The sequence below is a fragment of the Anopheles cruzii genome, chromosome 2 (assembly GCF_943734635.1).
Source record: "Anopheles cruzii chromosome 2, idAnoCruzAS_RS32_06, whole genome shotgun sequence".
Taxonomy (NCBI): Eukaryota; Metazoa; Arthropoda; class Insecta; order Diptera; family Culicidae; genus Anopheles; species Anopheles cruzii.
The window spans coordinates 48,468,341-48,494,483 of record NC_069144.1 but is presented as its reverse complement, the minus strand read 5'-3'; the positions used below and the strand labels follow the sequence as shown (position 1 = coordinate 48,494,483).

Genomic DNA, 26,143 nt, shown 5'->3' with positions numbered 1-26,143 from the left:
ATCGTTAATTCAGTATTAAGCACCAACTGAAAGCTTTGCACTCAAGTTGATGCGAACTGTCAAGATTCGATCTACGAACGAGCCACTTCCGCCAGACGAAAATCCGTTGGAATTTTCTAGATGATCGCAAAGTAGTGACTTAAGGACCCATGTCAAGGACACTTTAACAAAAAAAACAAAACTTTTAAATAGCTTACCACGAAAGACCTTCCGCAAACTCTTTCAATCGATGGCTCCCACTGTGCAGAGAGACCGGACCCGGTCCCAAAGGGAGAAGAGGAAGGCTCGGAAAAGAAGGGGCCGATCTAGGATGGAAGCGCGCTGGAAAACTGGATACCGGTGTGGATAGTACATGGAAGCCCGCGAAAGAAATGCACCCGGTCCGGGCCGATCGGGCCGAAGGGGGCCGGTTATTTGCAGATGGACAAAATTGCATAATAACATGCATTGGCCGCGCCACCGACGCTGGGACGCCGATGTGATTTGCCGTGCGTTCCACCAAGTGGGGGGGGGCACCGATCAGCCCGGACCAGCCCGGCGGACCGGCGTGCACTTAACCGCGCACTCCGCATCACTCAGAACGGAGCGAAGCGCGCCGTATCGCCGGCCCGGATCGGCCCCGGGGTCCGCTTACGCCCTGGCCAGCAGCGGGCTACCTCTCTTCGGAAGCGCTCGCCCTGCTGCTGCTGCCGCTAGGTTGCACATCGCAAAAGGTATGCACCGCCCCACAGCCTCATCATCCCTGGAACCCAGGGCCCAGGTTCCCCGGGGATGAACCTGTTTTCAACCACGGAGCCACACAGCCCGGGGGAGTGCCCCGGGAGGGGGGCCGTGGGCATAAATTATGAGCCCGGGGTTGGAAGAAAGCGAGCGAGCCCCGCAAGCGGGAGATAAAAATAAAACATTTTATCGCGCAGGCGGCCCCTCGCGTGGCCGCGGCATGTTCTGGTCTTCTTTCTCCGCGAACGCGAGATGGCGTTCCTTTGCCATCCCCGTGCGTGCGTGCCTATTATGTTGCATGTTTTCCTCAATGTTTCTGCTCATTGCGATCGTTAGCACCCCCCGGAGGTTGCCCTCAAGCCCGCTGCCGCCCGGGACCCAACATTATTTATGCCGTTTGTACCTCGTTAACCACAAGCCATGTGTCCTGCGTGAGCTGCTCCATCCCAATGTCGGCTCGTTGTCTGGTCCCCCAGCACCCCGGCCCCGTTCTAATGGAGTTGACAAACAAACCAACCAACGGTCAAGGAGGAATGTCACCGCCCGACCCGACCGAGATCAGTCAAATCGGATCGAAAATGGCTCCATTACGTTTTATCACCGCACCGCAATGGACGTGCGCTCGTGCATGTGTGTGTGTGTGTGTTAAAGCCCCCCATTTCCGACGTTTATGGCTGTAACAGTTCTTTTCGGTTTTTCCTAATGGGCCGCCCGCCATCAGCGGCGGCCCGTTTATGGGGAGCGCATTTTAGAGGTCCCTCGGGATCGTCGTCGCTGTCGCCGTCGAAAGGGGATTTTCTTGTCAAGCCACTTCGCCCCGAGTGCGCCGACCCGGGGCGGGCGCATTAGGGCCTCCCTCCGCTCCGCTGCTGCTGCGCCCTTTGGGCCGCGGTTTGAGGGCATTCCTGTTGCTCGATAAAGCGGTCCTTCGTCGCTTGCCGCGGCATCAAAATTCCATCGGCGGGCGACACTTTATAGCGGCCAGTGACCGATCGACCGATCGACCGACCGACCGACCGAGAGGTGATATATCCGTTGGGTGTTTTGGTGTTGGGACTAAAAATAGACTGACCGATCCCGAAGGGAGGACCCTCAGCCTACCCCCAGCGGGTCGGGGCAGATTTATTGCGTCTTAACCTCGGGCCGGAGAAACTTTTTATTGATCCCCGGCGTTCGCCAACGCGCGTTAGCGGATCCCGTTAGCTAGGGGACCCCTCGGGTCTAATTTATTCAAAGACGACCGCGGGCCCGCGACCGCCGCGGGGTGGACTAATTTGACTGGACCCGATAGCGGGCCCGATCCTAGCTATAACGGCAGATCTTGTCCGGTCGCGCGCGCGCGCGTTCTCGGACAGGAAGCTGTCGCTTCAATCCCATTTTTATAACCTCAACCTCGACGCCCGAGAATTGGGCACATCTTGATGTTGTTGATTCCGTTTGCCAAAGTGGGTCCCCCCGGTGGGGGGCGATCCTTCCTGGAAAGAAATTAAGCCTCTCTCTCTCTCTCTCTCTCTCTGGTTGCTATCTCCGTTTGATCGCTGCGATCGTAAAAGATTGATTGATATGCTCAGCAAAAGCTCACAGCCCCCACGAGGTTCACGGCGTCTTCCACACCCGGCCACCGTCCGGAGCCGGGGCGGCAATCTACCGACCGTCTAACGGTTGGTGAGATTTTTGCGACTTTTATAACGCCATCGCCGGGCGGGCCGTTGTGGGGGAATTCGAACTTTGGAAAACATTTCTGGAAATCCCAATCCGGGAGAAAGGGAATGAACCTGTCCAGGGTTCAATGGAAGAAGCCATCGAAGGCACAGCCTCGGCATCGACTGTTGTACCTATAAAAACAGATCAAGTTTTGCTAACCTAAGGATCACAAATAAATGAGTGAATGTCGGCGTCAATATTTGGCCACCGAGGAAAGACTTGGTAGCGGGGAGCAGCGGTGATCGCCATCAATAATCGTGCCACAGTGTGGCGAGGTTAGAAAATGGAGAAATTAATTTGAAACAGACGCCAACTAGAGGTTCAGCTCAATCGGGATTATGTCCCTTCCAAATAGGATATACTCTTTTAGTCATGCTGTACCCATTAAAGACCCTTAAGCTGTCCTTTAAACGACTGCTACAGTAACCAAAAATAAATGGAAAACACCTTGCTACCAGCTAAATGGCCAAACTGTTAAGAAAGAATGACTTCTCTTTGTTCATCATGTGTTTTTTGACTCCGAGGACATCTTTTACCGTCAATAGTTGAGATGGAAGCCGAAACGAATGACATAGACTAAAGTTAGTAACATAGATTTAAAAGAATAAACTAAGAATTTATGATTGATAAGCGAATTCCCGATATGTTTTGACCTCAGTAGTATATTACAAAAATATTACAATGCTACTACTATGACTACTACAGTCAATGCTTTGAATGGACCATGAGGATCACGAATAACGTGGATCAGCGGAAGGTTGGGCCGCAACGTAACCTTGATCAAGACCCCTAATAATGTTAGATGGGCAACATTGGGACAGGCTTTCTTCACTAGAACCGAACCTTTGATTGAGCAAACGGCTATCAGCTTGTATTTGTCATCGGCCAGTCCAATCTAAATCCAATCCTAGTAAATTCTTCGTCCCGTGATCGATAACAATCACCACCTCTAATCAATCCTTTGTGAATGCCACCATTTTGATGCCGCCTCGGTGAACTGATTGACCTTGGACCCTTTAGAATCAGGGCTTGCAGCCACTCCAGGCACTAAAAATAGCCTATGGGGCCCTTTGTGCAGCCGGACCCGTCTATTAGATCCTCGGAATTCTTGTGCCGCCGGTTCAATGCGCCCGGGAAACGCTGCTGCTCCCGGATGGGGCGGGAAGCTCCATCACCGAGGCGACAGAGAGTTCACCACGGCTCGGCCACTGGTCCCGCAGCCGTCTTTATCTCGACAAATAATCAATCATACAGTGCCTGGAGAGTGCCAGGAACGGCGAAGACGGCACCGACCGAAGCCCGACCGCCCCGACCGCCCGACCGGGCCCGAGCCGAGCGATAGAATGTAATTTAATGATTCAGCATCGGCCACGGTGCATCGGCGCATTATCATCATCATCAGCGGCAGCCATCCGCTGGTCCGCTTGTTTGCTCGGTTTTGTCACTCGGTGGGCATGTAAAAATACTACATCTCCTGGCGGCTCCCGCGACCCTCTCGGCCCCGCACATTTCCAATCACTAATTTATGATTGCTCCCCGGACAACGGGGGCACACCCGATCACGGCGCCAACCGTCCGCCGTGCGTTTTGCGCTCGCTTGCAAAAGTTCTTCTTTTCACCGCTCTGCGCGCCCTGCCCTCTCTCGCTCTCTCTCTCTCTCTCTCTCTGTCGGTCGCACACACAAAGAACTCTCTTTCTTATGGTCCAATCTGCGCACACACACGCGCACACCGTGGCCGGTTTCTTTTTCGTTCCCGACGCACTCCCGGCGGGACACACTTCCGTTTCAGTCACTCGGCCCCGCGCGCGCAGCATAAGCGTCCGTTCGGTCGGTGGGAAGCCGGGGTGAGGCGCGGTTCGGGAACGCGATAACGACCGAGCGGGGCGGGAGCGTCCGGTTCCCGACCGGCCGACCGACACGGGGCGAAGAAAGAAACGAAACGACAGAGAGAGAAAAAAAAGCGCATAACGGGTCATCGGCTGATGGGTGGCCGGGGCGGGTCGGGCCGGACCGAGCGATATAAAACCGAGCTTCCCTCTCATTTCACATTCAGTCGGAGACACTAATTGGCCCGGTGCGCACTAGGTTGCCGCCAGATTCCTCGCCCACAGAGCCCAGATTTGTGTTGATTTGGCGAAAGCGCTGCGAAACGAAAGACTTCAAGCGACGAACCCGCGGACGAGCCCCGTGAAAGTCGCCTTGCCCGTTGTTTGTGGCGCAGTTTTTGTTGCTGTTTGTTGCGCGTGTGTGAACGGAGTGCGTGTGTGAAAGTGTGCCCGGTGACCGAAGAACGATGCGGCAACTGTTGCTGATCTGTGCGCTGGCCTGTGCGGCGGCCGGCGGTGTGTTCGGTGCGTCGTTAACGCGGACCGGCCGTGAGGAGACGGTCCCGCTGGTGGCCGCGCCCGCCGACACGCAGCTGAAGGCCGACGCCGAGATTCCGGTGGCCGTCGCCGAGGAGAAGGTGCTCGCGGTGGAGCCGGCGCAAGCCGTCCTGGCGGAGCCGGTGCAGGCGGCCGAACCCGTTGCCACTGTCTTGGCCGTCGAAGCTCTGGCCGATCCGGCCGTCCCCGAGAGCGAGGTGGTGCGCGCCGTCGAGCAGGCGGTGGTGGCCGCCGAACAGCCCGCCGCCCAGCTGAAGGCCGTCGCCGTGGCCGAGGAGCCCGTGGCCGTCCTATTGGAGAGCGAACAGAAGCCAGCCGAACCCGCCGTCGCAGTGGTTGCCGTTGCCGAGAGTTTGCCCGCCGCCGTCGAGTCGCTGCGCAGCGTGGAGCCGGCGCAGGAGGTGGCCGAACCCGTGGCCGTCGTCGCCGTCGTCCCACAGGAAGCCCAGGAAGCGGCCGTGGCCGTGAGCGAGGTAGAGCCGGTTGAAGCACTGCGTAGCGTCGAGTTGCCGGTCGCAGCCACGCCAGTCGAGGAAGCCCAACCCGTGGCCGCCGCCGCCGTCGTTGCCGTGCCCGCCGTTAAGACCGTCCCAGAGGTGCTGCTGGAAGTGAAGGCGACCGAAGAGAGTGCTGCCCCAGCGGATGTGCCCGCCGTGAAGGACGTTGAGGTGGCGCCCGTCGAGTCGCTGAAGTCGGTCGAACCGGTCGTCGAAGTGGCCGAGCCCGTCGCCGTCGTGGTCGAGTCGCTGGCGACGAAGGAGGAGGAGGAACCGAAAAAAGAGGTAACCCTGGCCCAGGTAAAGTCCGTGCTTCCGGTCGAGGAGAAGGAACCCGTAGCGCTCGCTCAGGAACCCCTAGCCGCCGCCGCCGCCGCTGTTTTGCCCACCGAGCCGGAGCAGGTCGCTCCGGTTGAGTCGCTCCGGTCCGCCCTTCCCGAGCCAGTCCCGGCCGTCAAGTCCGAACCCGCCGTCGTTGCCGCCGAGAAGGTCGAAGAGAAGGTGCTCGCCGAGGTCACGAAGCCCGCCGTGGCCGAGGAGAAAGTGGTGCCGGCTGTCGAATCGTTCCGATCCGTTGCTCCGGTGGTTCCGGTTGAGGAGCCGGTCGCGCTGGCGGTGGCCGAGAAGGTAGCGGAGGCCCCGGCGGTAGCCGAGGTCGAGAAGGTCGTGCCGGCGGTGGAATCGCTCCGTCAGGCCGCACCCGTCGAAGCCGTCAACGAGCCGGCCGTCGTCGTCGCTGCCGTCGCAACCGAGGAGAAGGAAGAGAAGAAGACTGAGGACGTGGTGGTGCCCGTCGTCAAGAGTGTCCCGGCCGTTCCGGAACCGGTGGCCGAGACCGTCGAGAAGCTGGAAGCGCCGGAGAAGGTGGCTGCCGAGGAAGTGGCCGCGGTGGCCGGACCAGCGCTGAAGTCGGTGGTGCCAATCGCCGAGGACCTGGCGCCCGTCAAGGAGGTGGAGGCCGAGCCACACCAGGCGCTGCGCGGAAACGAGGTACGCCAGGAGCCGGCCAGCTCCTCGACCACCACCCGTCCCAATCTTCTCCAGCAGATCATTCAACCCGTCAACAACTTCATCCAAGGTACACCCCTCGGCCAGGTCCTGAATCGTCCGTCGAGCGCCCCAGCCGCCGCCGCCGCGGCCGCTCCGGCCGCTGAAGCCGGAGCCGAACCCGCCCAGGACGAACCGGCCGCCGCCACCACCGCCGCCCCCAATCTTGTCCAGCAGCTCGCCCAGAACGTGCAGAACTTTTTCAACCCGAACGCCGCCAGCGCCAACGCCGCCGCCGCCGAGGCCGAGTCGACCACCCGGCCCAACATCATCCAGCAGGTCCAGAACGCGGTCGGGTCGGTCTTCAACCGGCCGGCCACCAACTCCGAGCAGCAGCAGCCGCAGCCGCTCAATCCGATCCAGAACATCGTCCAGGGCGTCCAGAACCTCTTCCGGCCAAGCACGGCCAGCCCGGCCACCCAGTCGGAGGGTGCCACCGCCGCGCCCGCCAGCGACACCGGCGTCCAGCAGGAAGCCGAGTCCGCCTAATCCGTAGCCGATAGCTTTTAAGATCCCAACACACAGACCCACCCCCCCGCACACACAACACTCAGACACCGTACCGGATGAGGCCATATTCGAGGAATGTCCCTTTAATTTTGCAAAGGAAACATCTTTTATAAATTTTAAAATTCGAATTTCCGGGAGGAGGCCGCGGCCGGGTCGCCGGCGTTTTCGGTTTTCCCAACTTATTTATTGAAACACATCGCAACAACAAGCTGGAGCTGGGCACCGGAGGAGTCTCGGAGGAATACGCATATAACATACTTCTTTCTTTTTTTTAATTTATTGCATTGTGATTCTCACCGCGAGCGAGGATCCGAGGATCGGAAGATCGCGAAATGAGAAGAAAAAGAGAAGGGAAGCAGCAGCAGCAGAAACACGAGGCGAAGACAAAACACACATTTTCAGGGCGCAGTTGAAGATCGCATTGCATAACGCAGAGCGAGCGAGTGTCAGCGCAGTGCGGACACAGAATGAGAGAGAGAGAGAGAGAGAGAGCGAGCGCCGTCAGAGCAAGCGAGAGCAAGGGAAACGAAGTAGAAAGAAAAAGAAATGGGAAAAAAAAATAATAAAATGTTTGAAAAATTCTTAAATTATGTGTTTCGATCGGGGATCGTGGCTGGCCCGCAGGGTGGGGCCCGCAGGACGCGGTCACCGCTAATTTATCGTCTGCACGATCTTAGAAATTATAGCGACAGCGCGAAACAGAACACACGGATAATTGCGCGAACGTGTCATCCGTCCGGGGCCCCGGGGTTGGTGTCCACCTTCGGTGCGCGGTGCGCCAACTCCGACACGATCATTTTCTCGACCCGACCGTGTCCATTTTCGCAGCTTTCCTTCCTTCTACGGCCACATAACTGGCGGCCATTAGGGGCCGGTTCGCCGACTGCGGCCACAATAAATTGATTCCCCCCCTATCCGTCCGTCGTTGCCTCCGGAATGATGCTTGGCCGCTCGGACCTGGACATTGCACATTGACGCACACGCCCGGACGCTGGTGGGTCGGGTCGGTCTTCTGCTTCTGCCAGGCAGTTGGCCCGACCAACGGGCCATGTTTGGGCGTTGGTGCCCGGTTAAGGTAGCCGATCGCCGAGCGCGATTGGCGATCGCCTCCGGTCAAGGTCAAGTTCAAGTGCAACGAAAGTGCAACCCTCAAACGAAAGGGTATGCTGGGTTTCTTTGCGCTCGCTTGCCGCTGGGCTGGAGAGTTCAATCAAAGGTAGCATGGCAACCCAAGCCAACCAACCAACCATCGTTCTAAAGTGATCGCAGAAGGTGTCATTCGGCGGCCAACCAATTGTCTTCCAAGCCTTCAGGCACAACCCTTTTTGATGGCATCTAAGCTTTGGAAACAATTTAAAACAAGTTTTCTAAACTACCATGAGCACGTAAAAGGGTTGAGTCAAAAAGTAAGATCAGTCAAATTTAAAGGAAGACGAGGCGAAACTAAACGATTATTGTAAATGTTATGCGCTAAAGGATTGTATCAAATCTATAACATGATCTCATGTAAGCTTTGCGGTGACGTCCCTCAAAAGACAGACTTCCCAAAGCTTGTTACGGAATATTTCCGAATATTTTACCAGGTTTTCTTGTTTACATTCGTTTTAATCAAGATTATAACCTTTTCATACTAATTCTTATCTTAATATTTATGTTTTTGGATCTCATTTCATTAGTAGTTGACTTTTAACTTGTGATTTGGACCTCTTTAACTATAAACTCAAGAATTTTCCTATGTTCATTTTATCCACAAAGTGGTATTGCCTCATTGTTTGGAATCCTCCGCTTTTGTACTTTTTGTGCTAGTCATGTGTTAAATTATGTGCAAAACTTTTAGTTCAAATATTTACTTTGCTGTTGCTCTTGTTCTCCAGATTGCAATAGTTTCCGAAAGCCGAACGAATACGTGGCGAAAGCAGCGGAGACCCAACTGTAGCACATCGCGTCGGCCCTTTGCCCCCTGGTCCGGCTAGTAAATTATATCTTCGCTGCCTTCGACCCTACCTTGCACACACATAACACCTCAAGACGGCGCCCGACCTTACACTCCCGGGCCCGGCCCCGGATCCCGGGAGCATCGGCATCGGGAAGCATCGCCCGATGGGCACAATCTCGGTGGACGATCGACCGAACCGATCGGAAAAGGTGCGGTTGATTGTGCGCTGTTTGTTCCTGCCCCCAGCACGCCCGCCACCGCTACCAGCCAGGACCAGGACCCAGACTGTCCCGCTGGGCCATTGCTCGCGCGATCACATAATAATATAATTGGCCGAACGGAGAACGGAGCGGAAACGAGCCGGACGGGCCGGGGCAGGGGCTCGGCAAGAGGATTTCGCAGCCGGAGATTTATAGGAGTAAGTTAATGAACCTGTGGCTGGCGTTGTGGGCTCGTTCTTCTTCGCGCGGTCACTTTTTCGCACGCCGCGAGCGCAGACGATTCTGCACGGCACGATTCTTAACCTCCATAGGCCCCAGAGAAGAGGTGGCTGGCTGGTGGCAACTGCAAGCACCCCGCGAAGACATCGGTTTGTTCGGTGTCAGGCTATTTGCTAGTTGATTAAAAACCTGCCACGACGCGGCCCGCGGGTGGAAGGTGTTACCCGACACGTGTCATACGCACACGGCACGGCTTACATGGTGGGAAGGAAGAACACCGCCGTGGGGTGGTTCCTTGCTGATGAGATGGAGATTTATGTGGGCAAATACATGGCCCGATACGAACCTCGTTGCCCGGTGCATTGCTCTGCACGTCCCGGAGCACCACCATCGAGCGCTCGCGCGTTACGATGGACGATAAAGCAGAATTTTATTACGCTTGTCAATCAACGGCTGTCCCGGGCTGCCAGTTCGCCACCACCCCCAGGACACACCATTCTAGGCCGAAGTCGGGACCGGCAGAATAAAATGCCTAACGATTAGGAGCGAGCCCCCGGTTCGTCGGACCGGGCCGGGTTTTTAATTGCGCTGGCCAGTCGACAGAAGTCAAACTTTAATGAGGGCTGCAGCTCTCGGCATCCCGCTCGGCGTGCTGCAAAGTACGTACGTACAGTGCGGGATGCGTCAGGAGGAGAAGGTGCTCGCGGTGGAGCCGGCGCAAGCCGTCCTGGCGGAGCCGGTGCAGGCGGCCGAACCCGTTGCCACTGTCTTGGCCGTCGAAGCTCTGGCCGATCCGGCCGTCCCCGAGAGCGAGGTGGTGCGCGCCGTCGAGCAGGCGGTGGTGGCCGCCGAACAGCCCGCCGCCCAGCTGAAGGCCGTCGCCGTGGCCGAGGAGCCCGTGGCCGTCCTATTGGAGAGCGAACAGAAGCCAGCCGAACCCGCCGTCGCAGTGGTTGCCGTTGCCGAGAGTTTGCCCGCCGCCGTCGAGTCGCTGCGCAGCGTGGAGCCGGCGCAGGAGGTGGCCGAACCCGTGGCCGTCGTCGCCGTCGTCCCACAGGAAGCCCAGGAAGCGGCCGTGGCCGTGAGCGAGGTAGAGCCGGTTGAAGCACTGCGTAGCGTCGAGTTGCCGGTCGCAGCCACGCCAGTCGAGGAAGCCCAACCCGTGGCCGCCGCCGCCGTCGTTGCCGTGCCCGCCGTTAAGACCGTCCCAGAGGTGCTGCTGGAAGTGAAGGCGACCGAAGAGAGTGCTGCCCCAGCGGATGTGCCCGCCGTGAAGGACGTTGAGGTGGCGCCCGTCGAGTCGCTGAAGTCGGTCGAACCGGTCGTCGAAGTGGCCGAGCCCGTCGCCGTCGTGGTCGAGTCGCTGGCGACGAAGGAGGAGGAGGAACCGAAAAAAGAGGTAACCCTGGCCCAGGTAAAGTCCGTGCTTCCGGTCGAGGAGAAGGAACCCGTAGCGCTCGCTCAGGAACCCCTAGCCGCCGCCGCCGCCGCTGTTTTGCCCACCGAGCCGGAGCAGGTCGCTCCGGTTGAGTCGCTCCGGTCCGCCCTTCCCGAGCCAGTCCCGGCCGTCAAGTCCGAACCCGCCGTCGTTGCCGCCGAGAAGGTCGAAGAGAAGGTGCTCGCCGAGGTCACGAAGCCCGCCGTGGCCGAGGAGAAAGTGGTGCCGGCTGTCGAATCGTTCCGATCCGTTGCTCCGGTGGTTCCGGTTGAGGAGCCGGTCGCGCTGGCGGTGGCCGAGAAGGTAGCGGAGGCCCCGGCGGTAGCCGAGGTCGAGAAGGTCGTGCCGGCGGTGGAATCGCTCCGTCAGGCCGCACCCGTCGAAGCCGTCAACGAGCCGGCCGTCGTCGTCGCTGCCGTCGCAACCGAGGAGAAGGAAGAGAAGAAGACTGAGGACGTGGTGGTGCCCGTCGTCAAGAGTGTCCCGGCCGTTCCGGAACCGGTGGCCGAGACCGTCGAGAAGCTGGAAGCGCCGGAGAAGGTGGCTGCCGAGGAAGTGGCCGCGGTGGCCGGACCAGCGCTGAAGTCGGTGGTGCCAATCGCCGAGGACCTGGCGCCCGTCAAGGAGGTGGAGGCCGAGCCACACCAGGCGCTGCGCGGAAACGAGGTACGCCAGGAGCCGGCCAGCTCCTCGACCACCACCCGTCCCAATCTTCTCCAGCAGATCATTCAACCCGTCAACAACTTCATCCAAGGTACACCCCTCGGCCAGGTCCTGAATCGTCCGTCGAGCGCCCCAGCCGCCGCCGCCGCGGCCGCTCCGGCCGCTGAAGCCGGAGCCGAACCCGCCCAGGACGAACCGGCCGCCGCCACCACCGCCGCCCCCAATCTTGTCCAGCAGCTCGCCCAGAACGTGCAGAACTTTTTCAACCCGAACGCCGCCAGCGCCAACGCCGCCGCCGCCGAGGCCGAGTCGACCACCCGGCCCAACATCATCCAGCAGGTCCAGAACGCGGTCGGGTCGGTCTTCAACCGGCCGGCCACCAACTCCGAGCAGCAGCAGCCGCAGCCGCTCAATCCGATCCAGAACATCGTCCAGGGCGTCCAGAACCTCTTCCGGCCAAGCACGGCCAGCCCGGCCACCCAGTCGGAGGGTGCCACCGCCGCGCCCGCCAGCGACACCGGCGTCCAGCAGGAAGCCGAGTCCGCCTAATCCGTAGCCGATAGCTTTTAAGATCCCAACACACAGACCCACCCCCCCGCACACACAACACTCAGACACCGTACCGGATGAGGCCATATTCGAGGAATGTCCCTTTAATTTTGCAAAGGAAACATCTTTTATAAATTTTAAAATTCGAATTTCCGGGAGGAGGCCGCGGCCGGGTCGCCGGCGTTTTCGGTTTTCCCAACTTATTTATTGAAACACATCGCAACAACAAGCTGGAGCTGGGCACCGGAGGAGTCTCGGAGGAATACGCATATAACATACTTCTTTCTTTTTTTTAATTTATTGCATTGTGATTCTCACCGCGAGCGAGGATCCGAGGATCGGAAGATCGCGAAATGAGAAGAAAAAGAGAAGGGAAGCAGCAGCAGCAGAAACACGAGGCGAAGACAAAACACACATTTTCAGGGCGCAGTTGAAGATCGCATTGCATAACGCAGAGCGAGCGAGTGTCAGCGCAGTGCGGACACAGAATGAGAGAGAGAGAGAGAGAGAGAGCGAGCGCCGTCAGAGCAAGCGAGAGCAAGGGAAACGAAGTAGAAAGAAAAAGAAATGGGAAAAAAAAATAATAAAATGTTTGAAAAATTCTTAAATTATGTGTTTCGATCGGGGATCGTGGCTGGCCCGCAGGGTGGGGCCCGCAGGACGCGGTCACCGCTAATTTATCGTCTGCACGATCTTAGAAATTATAGCGACAGCGCGAAACAGAACACACGGATAATTGCGCGAACGTGTCATCCGTCCGGGGCCCCGGGGTTGGTGTCCACCTTCGGTGCGCGGTGCGCCAACTCCGACACGATCATTTTCTCGACCCGACCGTGTCCATTTTCGCAGCTTTCCTTCCTTCTACGGCCACATAACTGGCGGCCATTAGGGGCCGGTTCGCCGACTGCGGCCACAATAAATTGATTCCCCCCCTATCCGTCCGTCGTTGCCTCCGGAATGATGCTTGGCCGCTCGGACCTGGACATTGCACATTGACGCACACGCCCGGACGCTGGTGGGTCGGGTCGGTCTTCTGCTTCTGCCAGGCAGTTGGCCCGACCAACGGGCCATGTTTGGGCGTTGGTGCCCGGTTAAGGTAGCCGATCGCCGAGCGCGATTGGCGATCGCCTCCGGTCAAGGTCAAGTTCAAGTGCAACGAAAGTGCAACCCTCAAACGAAAGGGTATGCTGGGTTTCTTTGCGCTCGCTTGCCGCTGGGCTGGAGAGTTCAATCAAAGGTAGCATGGCAACCCAAGCCAACCAACCAACCATCGTTCTAAAGTGATCGCAGAAGGTGTCATTCGGCGGCCAACCAATTGTCTTCCAAGCCTTCAGGCACAACCCTTTTTGATGGCATCTAAGCTTTGGAAACAATTTAAAACAAGTTTTCTAAACTACCATGAGCACGTAAAAGGGTTGAGTCAAAAAGTAAGATCAGTCAAATTTAAAGGAAGACGAGGCGAAACTAAACGATTATTGTAAATGTTATGCGCTAAAGGATTGTATCAAATCTATAACATGATCTCATGTAAGCTTTGCGGTGACGTCCCTCAAAAGACAGACTTCCCAAAGCTTGTTACGGAATATTTCCGAATATTTTACCAGGTTTTCTTGTTTACATTCGTTTTAATCAAGATTATAACCTTTTCATACTAATTCTTATCTTAATATTTATGTTTTTGGATCTCATTTCATTAGTAGTTGACTTTTAACTTGTGATTTGGACCTCTTTAACTATAAACTCAAGAATTTTCCTATGTTCATTTTATCCACAAAGTGGTATTGCCTCATTGTTTGGAATCCTCCGCTTTTGTACTTTTTGTGCTAGTCATGTGTTAAATTATGTGCAAAACTTTTAGTTCAAATATTTACTTTGCTGTTGCTCTTGTTCTCCAGATTGCAATAGTTTCCGAAAGCCGAACGAATACGTGGCGAAAGCAGCGGAGACCCAACTGTAGCACATCGCGTCGGCCCTTTGCCCCCTGGTCCGGCTAGTAAATTATATCTTCGCTGCCTTCGACCCTACCTTGCACACACATAACACCTCAAGACGGCGCCCGACCTTACACTCCCGGGCCCGGCCCCGGATCCCGGGAGCATCGGCATCGGGAAGCATCGCCCGATGGGCACAATCTCGGTGGACGATCGACCGAACCGATCGGAAAAGGTGCGGTTGATTGTGCGCTGTTTGTTCCTGCCCCCAGCACGCCCGCCACCGCTACCAGCCAGGACCAGGACCCAGACTGTCCCGCTGGGCCATTGCTCGCGCGATCACATAATAATATAATTGGCCGAACGGAGAACGGAGCGGAAACGAGCCGGACGGGCCGGGGCAGGGGCTCGGCAAGAGGATTTCGCAGCCGGAGATTTATAGGAGTAAGTTAATGAACCTGTGGCTGGCGTTGTGGGCTCGTTCTTCTTCGCGCGGTCACTTTTTCGCACGCCGCGAGCGCAGACGATTCTGCACGGCACGATTCTTAACCTCCATAGGCCCCAGAGAAGAGGTGGCTGGCTGGTGGCAACTGCAAGCACCCCGCGAAGACATCGGTTTGTTCGGTGTCAGGCTATTTGCTAGTTGATTAAAAACCTGCCACGACGCGGCCCGCGGGTGGAAGGTGTTACCCGACACGTGTCATACGCACACGGCACGGCTTACATGGTGGGAAGGAAGAACACCGCCGTGGGGTGGTTCCTTGCTGATGAGATGGAGATTTATGTGGGCAAATACATGGCCCGATACGAACCTCGTTGCCCGGTGCATTGCTCTGCACGTCCCGGAGCACCACCATCGAGCGCTCGCGCGTTACGATGGACGATAAAGCAGAATTTTATTACGCTTGTCAATCAACGGCTGTCCCGGGCTGCCAGGTTCGCCACCACCCCCAGGACACACCATTCTAGGCCGAAGTCGGGACCGGCAGAATAAAATGCCTAACGATTAGGAGCGAGCCCCCCGGTTCGTCGGACCGGGCCGGGTTTTTAATTGCGCTGGCCAGTCGACAGAAGTCAAACTTTAATGAGGGCTGCAGCTCTCGGCATCCCGCTCGGCGTGCTGCAAAGTACGTACGTACAGTGCGGGATGCGTCAGGCCTGAAGACAGGCCCACAATGTTTCGATCAATTTAATGACCCCACTCATCGGGATCCCGTTGGTCGTTCGTCGAAGTAATATGATATTCCCCCCGATTACGGTTTTCAAGTACTTGAGTTGTCAATCTCAAATGGCAATCTCGTGTGTCGGCATTACGGTTTTCAATTAGAGAAGCTCCGAGTGCTAAATGTGCTAAAATGTGCTAAAAAGCTTAAATGTGAAAGCTTGTCAAGCTCTTTGAGTACGAACTGTCATTTCTGGTGCATTTTTGTAAACATTGCACACACAGATACACATACACAGGTAGCAGTTCAGCTGTGCATGCAATTTTTGCTATTACATTTCTGAAATTTTTAGATGTGTAAAAGGTTGTAACTCGAAATATTGTAAGCTGGCGGATCACCGAGATCACGAGTACAAGTTTGCCCACGAAATAGCGAACGAAATGCGCGACGGCCTGTGTGGTTAGTTCCGGGTCACACAGCGAGTTCGGCTGCTAGCTGGTCCCGTTCTCCAACGCGATGAAAGTGATCGGTGATCGGCAAGCAACGTTCGGATTCGGTGCGGCTCTGTCGCCGGCCATAATAACGAGACAGTTGTTGGTTCAACGTTTACGCGTTTACAATTACGCGTTCTCGGTGTACATGACTATTTGTTCTTGTTGTACACCAATGTGTGAGCTACTGAGTTCCCTATCTATCTATCTATCTATCTATTGGTGGCGCGAACGCCCGATTCGGGCTATGGCCGCTTGTATCGAGACCCTCCAGCTGTCTCGGCCTACTGCCCTGCCTCTCCAGTCTGCTACACCGAGCAGGTCCTCGCTGGCCTTACGGACGCTGTCCTCCCATCGGGCTCTTGGCCTACCGACTGGTCTCCTGCCGTGTACCGTTCCCAATAACGTTTTCTTTGGTAGCCTTGTTTCGTTCATCCGTATAATGTGGCCCGCCCATTGCAATTTTTGTTTCTTTATCATGGTGGAGACCTCTGGGTCATCGAACACTGCATAGATTTCACTATTATGCCTGATCCTCCAGTGCTCTCCATCCTTCACTGGGCCTAGTATCCTTCTGAGGATCTTTCTCTCAAAGGCATTAATTTTGTTTTCTTGGGACTGGGTTAGGACCCTGAGTTCCCTATCCTATTTGCTGTAAAGCAGGCTCTTAGTTAGGCAGACCTACTTTGGACTAGCGACACTGGCAGTAAAGGAACTGAAAATTCATCGCAAAATTTTGCGATGTAAATTTGACAAATTGAACTTTTCATCACCAAAATACAAACTATCTTTGAAAGTATCACTATCTTTGCACGGCGCAGCATAAACAATACAAAATAATTGATAAAATCAAAGACATCCTAACAGAACGGCACTTTCCGTTACGAAAAGTTGACGGAAACTCGATTGTCAAATTCGAGTCTCCGTTTGAAAACCATAATGCCGTGACAACTCGATTGATCGAGTGAACAAGTTCATCCAGCCGAAAGCTTTCCAGAGAGAGCGTTCATCCAGTTTGCGTTTGAGCGTTTGAGAACCCAGTGAACAATTTTGAGTGCCCGAGCCCGAAATTTCACGTTCCATCTGACGGTTCGTTCACGATCCTATACGATTTCTTTATGGGTCGCTTGCTGTGGTTCGCCAATGGTTCGCGAAAGGGCCCAACTGAAGGAACGCGAAAAATGAACTCTCGAGCGTGCCCCTTGTCTCCTCCCTCTTTTCTATGTGTCCCCTCTCTTTCTTCGTATTCTCCCATTTTCTTTCTCTTCTTTCCTGACCCCAAATAAAATAGTTCGTGTATTTGGTCGGTTCCGAATCGGTATATTTTCTATCTCTTTTCTTTGGATCACTCTCACTCTCACTTTTCACTATCGGTATGATGCGGTGCGGATGATGCTTGATGACGACGCAGACACTTGTTGTTGCATGTTTTGTGTTGGAATCCCATCCATAGTTTAGTTGGACATCTGAAACGAGCAAAGTGAAAACTTTTGAACATTATTTGAACATTACTGAACACTGTCCAATAAACTTACCTTTATTATTTCTATCAGCATCATACATGATGGAACGAAAAGCACGCACTTCCACTTCACACGGGACACAAAATTGACTGGAAAATTCATCTCGGACTTAGAATTTTTTCTCGACCTCGCTGTCTCTTTTTTTCTATTCCTTTTCCTTTCCCGCATTCGTTCGTCTTCCACATGCTCGCGTTCGCTTCGCCTTTCCGCCCTTCCCTCTCCGGGTAAATGAAACCCACAAGCTCGCGTTCGGCCCGTCTCGGCTCTTCTGCCCTTCCATCTCCAAGTAATTCAAACCCACAAGCTCGCGCATGAAACTCCCTCCTCTCGTGGTTTCTTCCGCTCTTTTCCGCCGCTGCCTACGAGCGGACCCTCATGAACCGGCCCCCTTGCCCCTTCTCGGCCTCGTCGCAGGCAGCGGGGGTTCGGTTTCAGCCTTCCTCATCCCTTCCTCAGGCGGAGGGGTACCTCGGGCACTCAAAATTGTTCACTGGGAACTCAAACGGTGCGCTAATACCAAAGTGAACTCAGATGACCGCTTGAGTAGTCAATTAGAGAATGATAATCAGGCCTATTATCACTCCTGGTGAGGGCTGCTATTTCACCACGGGTACACGAAAGTTGACCGGGCGAGGTGAATGCCCTACGAAAGTTCACTTCCGTTTTACGCAAGGTATCAATATTAGCCAAAATCCAATGGCCAACCGCATTTACGAACGGTTCGACCCGTCAATCGCCATTTGTAGTCAAGTTTTGTTTTCTTAATGCTTCAATCTTATAAATTTGGTGCCTTTTCCTCAAGGGGTCCTCTAACTACTCAAGCGCAATGAATTAAACATTTCGTGGAGCACCCGTGGGTGCCCCGGGAAGAAATCTGCTTCGGCGAATCGCACCAACTTTCGATTTCATTTCGACTTTCATCGACGACTTACAGGCTGGTGCCAAATAATTCCGGTTATTTAAGTTTTTTTCTCTGGTTCAAGCATTGAGTCAAATTAGGCATTTAGAAAACCGGCAAAATGCTAAAAGTGGAGAAGTTCATACTGCGGCGGCACACAGAAGCGGATTCTAGAGAAAAGTTAACTCAGTCGATTCGGTTTTCACAATAAACACTGGCATAAAATCAACCATCCTTATCCAATCCGACAATACTTTCCTTAACCTTTCATCGGCATCCCGGGGCAATTGCGTAAAGTACGCGAATAAATCGGTAAACTCGGATCAACCAGCTTTGTGCACACTTTGTACCACATGAATGAATCGGCCCGATGTCCGCTTGTGCCGTACTTATCACCTCGCTGCTCACCTTCCGTCACCGCAGGAGCCTCATTACCGCTCACCGAAAAAATAAACCGGTTCCGCTGGCGACCCTGGTCATCCGCTTTGTGCGATCGTCACATACGCGCTAATACGCGTGCACGGCTGCGGATTTGAGAAAACGGTTTTTGGCGAACGCACAGGGCGAGAGAAATCAACAAAATCCCCGAAAGCTGATGCGCCCACCCGGCCATACGGGTTCACGGTGGTTTCTTTCCTTTCGACACACTGCCAGCCGTTGCCTGTTGGTGAACGAACGAGAAAGTTATTTACATATCAGATTTCGAACCGGGCACGGGAGATACGACTCCCGGCGCCAATTTGCGACGGCTGATTGATGGATCACCTCAAATCGGAAAGTGAAATTAGCAGATCAACGTGGACGATCGTTGATTCGGATGTTGGATGGTGAGGAACAAACACACGACACACCGTCCACCGTTCTCGGATACGCGCCCGACCACGGGTGGCGTAGCATCGTCATCTAATCATAAGAGCGTTTCTCTACAATAGCTTGGCCCAAAACTCGGCTCCAGTTCGGCCACCCGACGGCCTACAGTGTGTGTCTGTGTGTATGTGTCTTATGCTTAAGGAACTCATTAACCCGTTACTGGAATCGTGATACATCGCGATCGCGGTGGCGATCGCGCTTGTACTGGTCGCTCTGTTTAATCCTAACCTTATCGCTGCGCCTTACAATAAATCTTTGACGCAATTCAGTACGTAGTTAAAGAGGTTCTCCTGCGGAATCTCCCCGTTCAGCACGTAGACGTCCTTCCGGTCCCTAAACTCCTTGTAATGCTTCTCGTACATCGGCCACACAAACATCTCGAAGTACCCGACCACGTCGGGCGGATCGTAAACGCGCTGCGATCGGCGCGCGTAACACTTTTCGTACGGCAGATGGATGTGGAACTTGACGCTGCACAGATCGAGCGTGATCGGGTGGTTGAAGATGAGAAAGCCCTCCAGCAGCAACACGTTCAGCTTGAGGTTCATGGTTTGGTATGAATCGTTCTTGGATTTCTTGATCAAGTTCGTCGTCCGCCCGCCGGTCCCGTTTTCGTCGTACTTGCACAGAAAGTTGCTCAGCATGTGATCGGCAAAAATGTTGTCCTCCTCGTCCTGAACCATCGGTTCGACCTGCTCGATACGGTGCCGATCGACCACCGTTCCCGCCACCGCCGTCGCCGGCCGGTGCTGCCCACAGTTGTACAGGATGAACTTGTGGCCCAACACTTTCATTATGTCGAAGCACATCCGCTCCATGTCGAGCGAAGACATAACTTCCCAGTTCATGTGGTTCAGCTTCTCGATCAGCGTGTGCTTCGGGCTGTCGACCGGCAGAAAGTAATCATCCTGACAGAGCGAAACCACCCGGTTGAGGGTGAGATTTTCCTTGAAGAACACCTTGCCCTGCTGGGCGGTAAAGTACGCTTCTAGCGTTTTGGCGAGCGTCGTCTTGCCTCCATTCGTAACGCCCGAAATGCCGATCACGAGCCACGTTTCCATGCTGCCGGTGGATGACTGTAAATGAAAGCTACGCCACGAGAAGATTAATCGAGCGTTCCGTTTACGTTTCCCTGCATACACTATTGGGCCGCCGGCTTGATAGGCGGCGATCCATCGTGCGGCAAAAGAAGCCGCCGAGCCGTGTTTGCATTTCCCTATCATATTCTCATAAAATGCAACACGTAAAAGAATGACGCACCCATCGCTAAGGCCACCAACGTATCACCGAGCGAGTTCCTTATCGCTTTGACAGACAGCGGTTGCTGATTACGGTGATTGGTTGTTGTGTGTCCCAAAACCCTGTGGCTTACCGTCTGTCTTTATGCGGGATGCTCACGGTCACTAGTGCTAATCTTCTTATCATTGCTAGGCCAATGAGGGAAAAGATACAGATTTTCTAACGCGAACTTAGCTTACCTCGATCAATCTACGACGTCCGACCGTTGCCACGAAACCGAGCGCCCAGCAGATGCAGATGCTCACGCAAGTGGTAGACCGAGAACAGTGACAGCCCGCCGATCAGTGCCACACCGAATGTCGCCGGAACGAGGAAAGCAAATTGCATCGGAGGAAACAGGGAGTAGATCCAGTTTTCTGAAATGCCAATTGAACGATCAAGAACGGTTAGAACACGGTCGACAATTAAGGGCGCTCGCGCGCGCGGTATCTCGTTAGGTCCAATGAAACCAATTAGGATGACGAGCGTCGTCGTCAATTTGCAATCTCAAGCGAACTGTGGCTGCGGTTTTCGAGTGATGAGCAGCGTGAACCTTCAAGGTCAGCCGGCGCGATTCGTTTCCTTCACATTTCGGTTCCGCTTGCACTCTATCGCCATTCTGGCCGCCCGGCCGAGCGGGTCCAACTCAGGGTGTTCTATTGTATTTCGATTGAGTTCGCATTCCGGCGCACAATCTGTGGGCCGGGTCCGTACCTTCGCTAGAGTCAATCACCACGAACGGCAGCACCGCAACCCAGAAGACGTAGTAGAGAAACAAGCCGAACGTTGCCGCCAAAATCAGCTTCCCGAGCACCGCATTTGAGGCCATCCACTGGAAAGAGAGTACAGAAATAGTCAGTGGCACACCCGAACTGCAGTTTCTAAATCGGAAACCACGAAACATACGTGATCTTATCTCGTTCGCAATGAAACTCGCGTAATAGGCAGAACCACGATGCGCGGTCCTCAGGGTCAATGGGAAGAAGAGGAAAACAAACAGTCGCCCGCACACACACACACCACATCCGCGAATCCGCAAACCAGATGTAAACAAAAACAGCTAGCTGTCACCGGAGCGCGCCCCAGTGAAAAATCGACGCACCAGATGGCAGTCGACATACACAAAACGTTTGTCGACAACAATTTGGGCAATTTTTAGGATTTTAAATTTTAAAATTAACGGTCCGGAGTGCGTTCAAAACTCATCCGCCTGTCGGTTATGCAAACCGCACATCCTTCAATCCGATCGCGCCGTGGCTGCGCACCGATTTCGTGATCGTGGGTTTATTTTTGTTTTCTGCTCGGCGTTCGTGACGATCCGTCAGGCACCGACCCACATTTTAGTTGTCGAAGCAAAATGCCTCTGTAAGGACGCGCCTGTGCATTTGCCGTGCAGTGGACGGCCGAAAATTGTAACCAAAAAGCATTGCAATGGCACTCAATCAGAACGTCGAAGATGGAGGGCTCCGTGTGACAGTGAGTGAATATTGAAAACGTCCCAAAACGATCGTGAAATCATCGCACCGAAACTGTTAGTCATTGCGTACTTTGTTCCGTAAATATAGACCACGCAGCCTGCCCCGGAGGTGATTCCGAATGTGAACGTGTACCAGCAGAAGAAAACGCTGGCGCAGGGAATGATGGATCTGGCCCTGCTCTCCGCCAACGCCAACCAGCTGCGGTACGTGCTGGAGACCTACGAACGTCATCCGTATTACATTTTCAGCATAGCTTTCATCTCCATCAGTTTGCTGGTGCAAGTTGGCGTCGGCATCGGTCTCATCATGAACAGCCGATACGATGTGACTGATAAGAAAGAGATCTGTAAGGCTAACAAGATTAACGACTACATTACGATCGGTATCTTCGTGATCACGCTCGTCAACGTGATGATCTCGGCGTTCGGCGTTGCACCGAAGCCAGCATAATAAAATACGCAAAGTACTCTCCTTCAACGCGAATCGAGCCACAAAATTGCATCCTCTCTGTCCGAAAGCAATCTCAGTGTTTAATGCTCGTTTTATGTTTCGTTTCGTAGAAAACGGAGAACCGATACCACGACAACAGCGTCGTGGTGGGACAAACCCAGGTTATCCCCCTTTTACTGATGCCTGTCCGTTTGGAGCACGCTTTAGAGCCCCCCCTTCTACGGAACACACCAATTTATTGGTGTTAATTGCCAACGATTTTGCTGTACTTGTTCCGTCACCACAAAAACCGTTTCAGTTCGAAAGAACCCTCGCCATAGCATAAGCGCCATTACGACATTATGTAAATTTTTGCCTTAAATTGGCTCCCGTCTGCAGCAGTGCTGCAAAGATAAGAATTGCGAAATTTTAAGCTGTTAATTGGTCTACGGCAAGCCAGATCATATATCCGACCAACAGAGATAGACCCACCCTGGCAAAAAACAGAGGCCTGTTTGTCTGCCTTAAGGATGTTTGCCCAAAAACGTGCAGATAGTCCGTCTGACCAATTCCATCCCCAGAATCGCAGACACACACTAAAACCTCTTCCAAATGAGTGTGTTGTAAATTTACGGACGCTACGCACGCAAAGGATTCGGCCATCCGTATCCGTGTTCCGCCCGTGTTCGGTCACATGGACATGCTAATGAAACGGTCCGAAAAAGGGTCCCAAAACGGTTCCGCCCGGTCCCAGCCGTGAAAAAGGGGGAAAAGGGAATAAAACAATAAAACCGCAACACCGCACCGCAAACGTAACAGCCAGTTCCAGAACGCGCGGCACGCACATGGTGCGCGTTCGTACGGATTCTCTACTTGGCCACACGGACACATTGGCAACGAACTTTCGCACACACCCGCCGATTTGGCGGACCCGTCGTTGGGTTCGGAATTAAAACTCACAACAAACGCCGCCAATCGCGGGCTCCACAACGCTCAGTGTGTTGCGTGTCGCGATCGTGCGCGGTAGTGTTGAGTTAGTAGCGAAATTCCTCTCGATTTTACCGTTACTTTTTTTATGACTTTTGCTATCGTGATCGATCGCGATTCTTGTGACGTTCGGTGGCGTCATTCGCCGCGGTGCATTGAATCGAATTAAGTGAATGAAACGCGGTCGTTAATTGTTGCAATCATTGTCGCGCACAGTGCGACCCCCAAAGTGGCCTGGCGTTTGCCCTCGGGGGAAGTGAATCCGAATTAACAAACAAATTCGCTTCGTAATCGTTCGACGAAGAGGAACTGGTTTTTGGGCTAATCGGCTTCCGTAGTGTATCAAAATGGCATCGTCTGGAGCTGTTGGTGATAAGGATCCGAGCGCGGTTGAAATCAACATTGAAACTATCGGCGCTGAGGTTCCGGATGCTAGCCGGACCACTGCTCAGGATAGTGGCCGTGGTCGCCGTCTAAACCCGCCAGCAAATGGGGCCACCAATAATACCAACAACACAGGGCGTCGCAGTCGGTCCAATAGTGTGAGTATTTTCAAACAATCGTACACACGTAACGCAACACAAATCACGGTCAATGGCACGACGCTTCCGGCGGAGACGATCACGATCGACAACTGTGTGACACACGTGAGTCAGAGGCCGGTTTTGCCGCCCCAGACGAAGGAAATTCCGGCCCGCCATTTAAGGCTCTAGGGGGCGAATTAGCAACCTCCATTTCTCGTGCGCCAGGACCCGGTCTCTTGAGTCAAAGCAACATTCTCAAGTGGTGAAGGTTTGAGCATCGCAATTCGATCGCTCCGTTCGACCGGGCATCGTATCATTGGCGCGCGATATTTGACGAAGAAAAACCCGATCGTAGTGCGGCGGCGCGCAACCGGTTTCGCGACCTGATGGAACTGTGGAATCTATAATCGCCGTCCATCGGCACATTTCGTTCGAAAACGGCGTGACGTAACGCGGACGTTGGTGCGGTAGCATATCGCATTGTGATTCGGCTTCAATCACAACATAACTCCCAAATGAAGGTCAAGCTTCGCGGCCGCGGTAAACAACGCCATTAGTTGCTCGACGGGCAGTGTTTCTGTTGGGTTGTGACCTTTGCAGCATCACATTGACGAATATTTTGTACAGGTTAAAACAAACGTCCCAATGTGCTGGTTGGAACGGCAAACAACACGGAAAGCGCATAATTTGATCGCCAGAAACCTGATAAGCATTGTTATTTGAGCAGAAACGAAGTGTGCAAATTTAGATAAGCCCGCGCGAAAGCGTAAGTGTGGTAGTGTGGAGTTTAATCTGTTTGTGGTTTGCAATCGAAAATGTGCTCCCCATTTGGGGCGCCATTTTCACATTTTTTTAATGCAAAAAAACATAGTTTCATTAAAATTATTTGATTCATCGTTTCGCAATGCGCACCGAACGAGTCGAGTAGAAACTCGTCGTTGAAGACCACGACTCAGCACAACAAAGAGGCTGCTGCTGTACGTGACATAATGTGCCTGTGACCTTCCGCCATCGTTGCGCCTTGGCCATGGCTTGATTGATGCCCTCTGCATCACACCCAGCGCGCTCTGTAGTCACGGCCCACGTTTTCCGTTATTAAAAAGCAACTTTCACCAAAATTGCATCGCACCACAGACTCGGCAAGATTTCGGCAGAGCAACATTTCGCGCGATCTCCGGTCACTGAACTCACTGAGTTGGCCTAAATGACTTTCTACGGACCGTACTCAGCGAGTGAGTGTGCAATATAAGTGTGCAGAAATTAATTTCTTCGCGTTTCTGATTGCAGCGATCTCCGGGTCGGCGGACGAAGCGAGACACGGAGATGTCTCGGACCGATGCTATCCCGCTGCTGCCGATACCGAACGAGGCCAATCTGCCGCGCCAGCAGCCACCGATGGCTGGACCGGAACTCGACGATGAGGAAGGCGACTCGGTGGACAATGCAGCCGATTTCGATCCAAAGGAGCGCGATCGGGGCATCGATAATGGGTTTCTGGATCCGAGCGACGATCGGGTCAGTGGTGGTGGTGGAACGGAACGAGAAGGGGGAGGAGGACGTGGCCGTGCCGATGGTGGGCGCCGCGTCCCCCAGCCGAGGGCCTTTCCGGACCCAGCGGGATTCGCTCCGGGTGTTGCAGGAACTGTAAGCTGCGGTTCAGCGATCGCCCCAGAAAGGATCGTGCTAATGGAATTGACTTTTCGCAGGTACTAACCACCGAACGGGGTCAGGTCATCCCGGATGTGAACGTGTACCAGCAGAAGAAAAATCTGGCCCAGGGCATGATGGATCTGGCCCTGCTGTCCGCCAACGCCAACCAGCTGCGGTACGTGCTGGAAACGTACACACGGCACCCGTACTTCTACGTCAACCTGATCTTCATCTCGACCAGCATCATCGCGCAGGTGGCCGTCGGTATCGGGCTGATCTGGAAGAGTCGGTATAACATCTGGAACCAGAATGACTTCTGCAAAGCCGATCGCCTCAACAATCTCATCACGATCGGCATCTTTATCATCACGATCGTGAACGTGCTGATATCGGCTTTCGGTGTCGCCGAACCACAGACGTCCCGGGTGTGACCCGAATGGGTCCGTTTTCCGTTCCTTATGGTGAATCTCTGTTCCCTTTTACCACCCCACGGTCTAGACAGGTAGCATTTAGCACAGCACACGTTTCAGCAATCTCTCAAGGGTATCCGAAAAAAAATGAAATAAAAGTATTTCTTTTCACTTACGGAAACGTGTTTTTGTTCTATTTTTCCGCCAGCATTATCGAAAAGACGAAAAAGAATCCGCGTTCTTTTCTACCCAACGGTCATTTGAAATATTTCACGCACATTAAAGTTTCAAATGCTGTGACATATTTCACACACCGAATTGTACTAAACGCGTGTACTAAACAGGGGTTCGGGACGTTTGACTAACTTTTTGTGGTTTTCAGCCAAATTGTGTTTTTCAATCACTGCAACGCAAACTGTTAATTATGCTAATAAAACGTTTGTGCAAGAATGTCTCTTGTACCTACGGCACAGCTGTCTTCCAAACCACCGGACCGGAAAATGAAGAGATAAAAGAGAACGTGACCGCGAGAGAACATGTGCTCTCTCAGTGTTATTATCACACGTAGTGAATTTACCGAAGACGCGTGAGAAATTTGCCAAAAATGTGAAAAATGGAAGCG

At 54.0% G+C, this 26,143-nt stretch overlaps 5 protein-coding genes across 7 annotated transcripts; 4 read left to right on the top strand and 1 right to left on the bottom strand.

Annotated features, from left to right (window-relative positions):
• Positions 1–4,718: 4,718 nt before the first annotated feature.
• On the top strand, positions 4,719–6,842 carry LOC128266869 (calphotin-like). The gene has a single exon (XM_053003659.1). The coding sequence runs from the start codon at positions 4,719–4,721 to the stop codon at positions 6,840–6,842; it is 2,124 nt and encodes a 707-aa protein (XP_052859619.1).
• A 3,013-nt stretch (positions 6,843–9,855) lies between these two features.
• On the top strand, positions 9,856–11,889 carry LOC128266868 (20-hydroxyecdysone protein-like). The gene has a single exon (XM_053003658.1). The coding sequence runs from the start codon at positions 9,856–9,858 to the stop codon at positions 11,887–11,889; it is 2,034 nt and encodes a 677-aa protein (XP_052859618.1).
• Positions 11,890–18,763: 6,874 nt separating this feature from the next.
• LOC128278025 (nicotinamide riboside kinase 2) lies at positions 18,764–20,386 on the bottom strand. The gene is made up of 2 exons (XM_053016658.1): positions 20,244–20,386; positions 18,764–19,854 (listed from the first exon to the last, which is right to left on the bottom strand). The coding sequence occupies exon 2, from the start codon at positions 19,824–19,826 to the stop codon at positions 19,008–19,010; it is 819 nt and encodes a 272-aa protein (XP_052872618.1). The 5' UTR covers positions 19,827–19,854; positions 20,244–20,386; the 3' UTR covers positions 18,764–19,007.
• Positions 20,387–21,393: 1,007 nt separating this feature from the next.
• LOC128268063 (ninjurin-A) lies at positions 21,394–21,987 on the top strand. 2 transcript variants are annotated; one of them, XM_053005071.1, is made up of 3 exons: positions 21,394–21,519; positions 21,609–21,724; positions 21,791–21,987. In XM_053005071.1, exons 1-3 carry the CDS (start codon positions 21,475–21,477, stop codon positions 21,969–21,971), a joined length of 342 nt encoding a protein of 113 aa, XP_052861031.1. In that variant the 5' UTR covers positions 21,394–21,474; the 3' UTR covers positions 21,972–21,987. The 2 variants fall into 2 exon arrangements, with proteins under 2 accessions (XP_052861031.1, XP_052861030.1); XM_053005070.1 differs by having other exon boundaries at positions 21,609–21,987.
• A 986-nt stretch (positions 21,988–22,973) lies between these two features.
• Positions 22,974–25,624, top strand: LOC128278321 (ninjurin-A-like). Of its 2 annotated transcripts, none has more exons than XM_053017027.1 (3): positions 22,974–23,479; positions 24,749–25,105; positions 25,168–25,624. In XM_053017027.1, the coding sequence occupies exons 1-3, from the start codon at positions 23,285–23,287 to the stop codon at positions 25,540–25,542; spliced, it is 927 nt and encodes a 308-aa protein (XP_052872987.1). In that variant the 5' UTR covers positions 22,974–23,284; the 3' UTR covers positions 25,543–25,624. The 2 variants fall into 2 exon arrangements, with proteins under 2 accessions (XP_052872987.1, XP_052872988.1); XM_053017028.1 differs by lacking the exon at positions 22,974–23,479 and adding an exon at positions 24,174–24,227.
• Positions 25,625–26,143: the final 519 nt, after the last annotated feature.

What these genes read in the sequence shown, in the direction of transcription:
- LOC128266869 (XM_053003659.1), top strand. Translation starts at nt 4,719, where the DNA reads ATGCGGCAACTGTTGCTGATCTGTGCGCTGGCCTGTGCGGCGGCCGGC.
- LOC128266868 (XM_053003658.1), top strand. Translation starts at nt 9,856, where the DNA reads ATGAGGGCTGCAGCTCTCGGCATCCCGCTCGGCGTGCTGCAAAGTACG.
- LOC128278025 (XM_053016658.1), bottom strand. Translation starts at nt 19,826, where the DNA reads ATGGAAACGTGGCTCGTGATCGGCATTTCGGGCGTTACGAATGGAGGC.
- LOC128268063 (XM_053005070.1), top strand. Translation starts at nt 21,475, where the DNA reads ATGGCACTCAATCAGAACGTCGAAGATGGAGGGCTCCGTGTGACA. An exon ending in ATGGAGGGCTCCGTGTGACA is followed by an intron (nt 21,520 to 21,608) that starts GTGAGTGAATAT and finishes CCGTAAATATAG; the next exon opens with ACCACGCAGCCTGCCCCGGA.
- LOC128278321 (XM_053017027.1), top strand. Translation starts at nt 23,285, where the DNA reads ATGGCATCGTCTGGAGCTGTTGGTGATAAGGATCCGAGCGCGGTTGAA. An exon ending in GTCGCAGTCGGTCCAATAGT is followed by an intron (nt 23,480 to 24,748) that starts GTGAGTATTTTC and finishes TTCTGATTGCAG; the next exon opens with CGATCTCCGGGTCGGCGGAC. An exon ending in CTCCGGGTGTTGCAGGAACT is followed by an intron (nt 25,106 to 25,167) that starts GTAAGCTGCGGT and finishes GACTTTTCGCAG; the next exon opens with GTACTAACCACCGAACGGGG.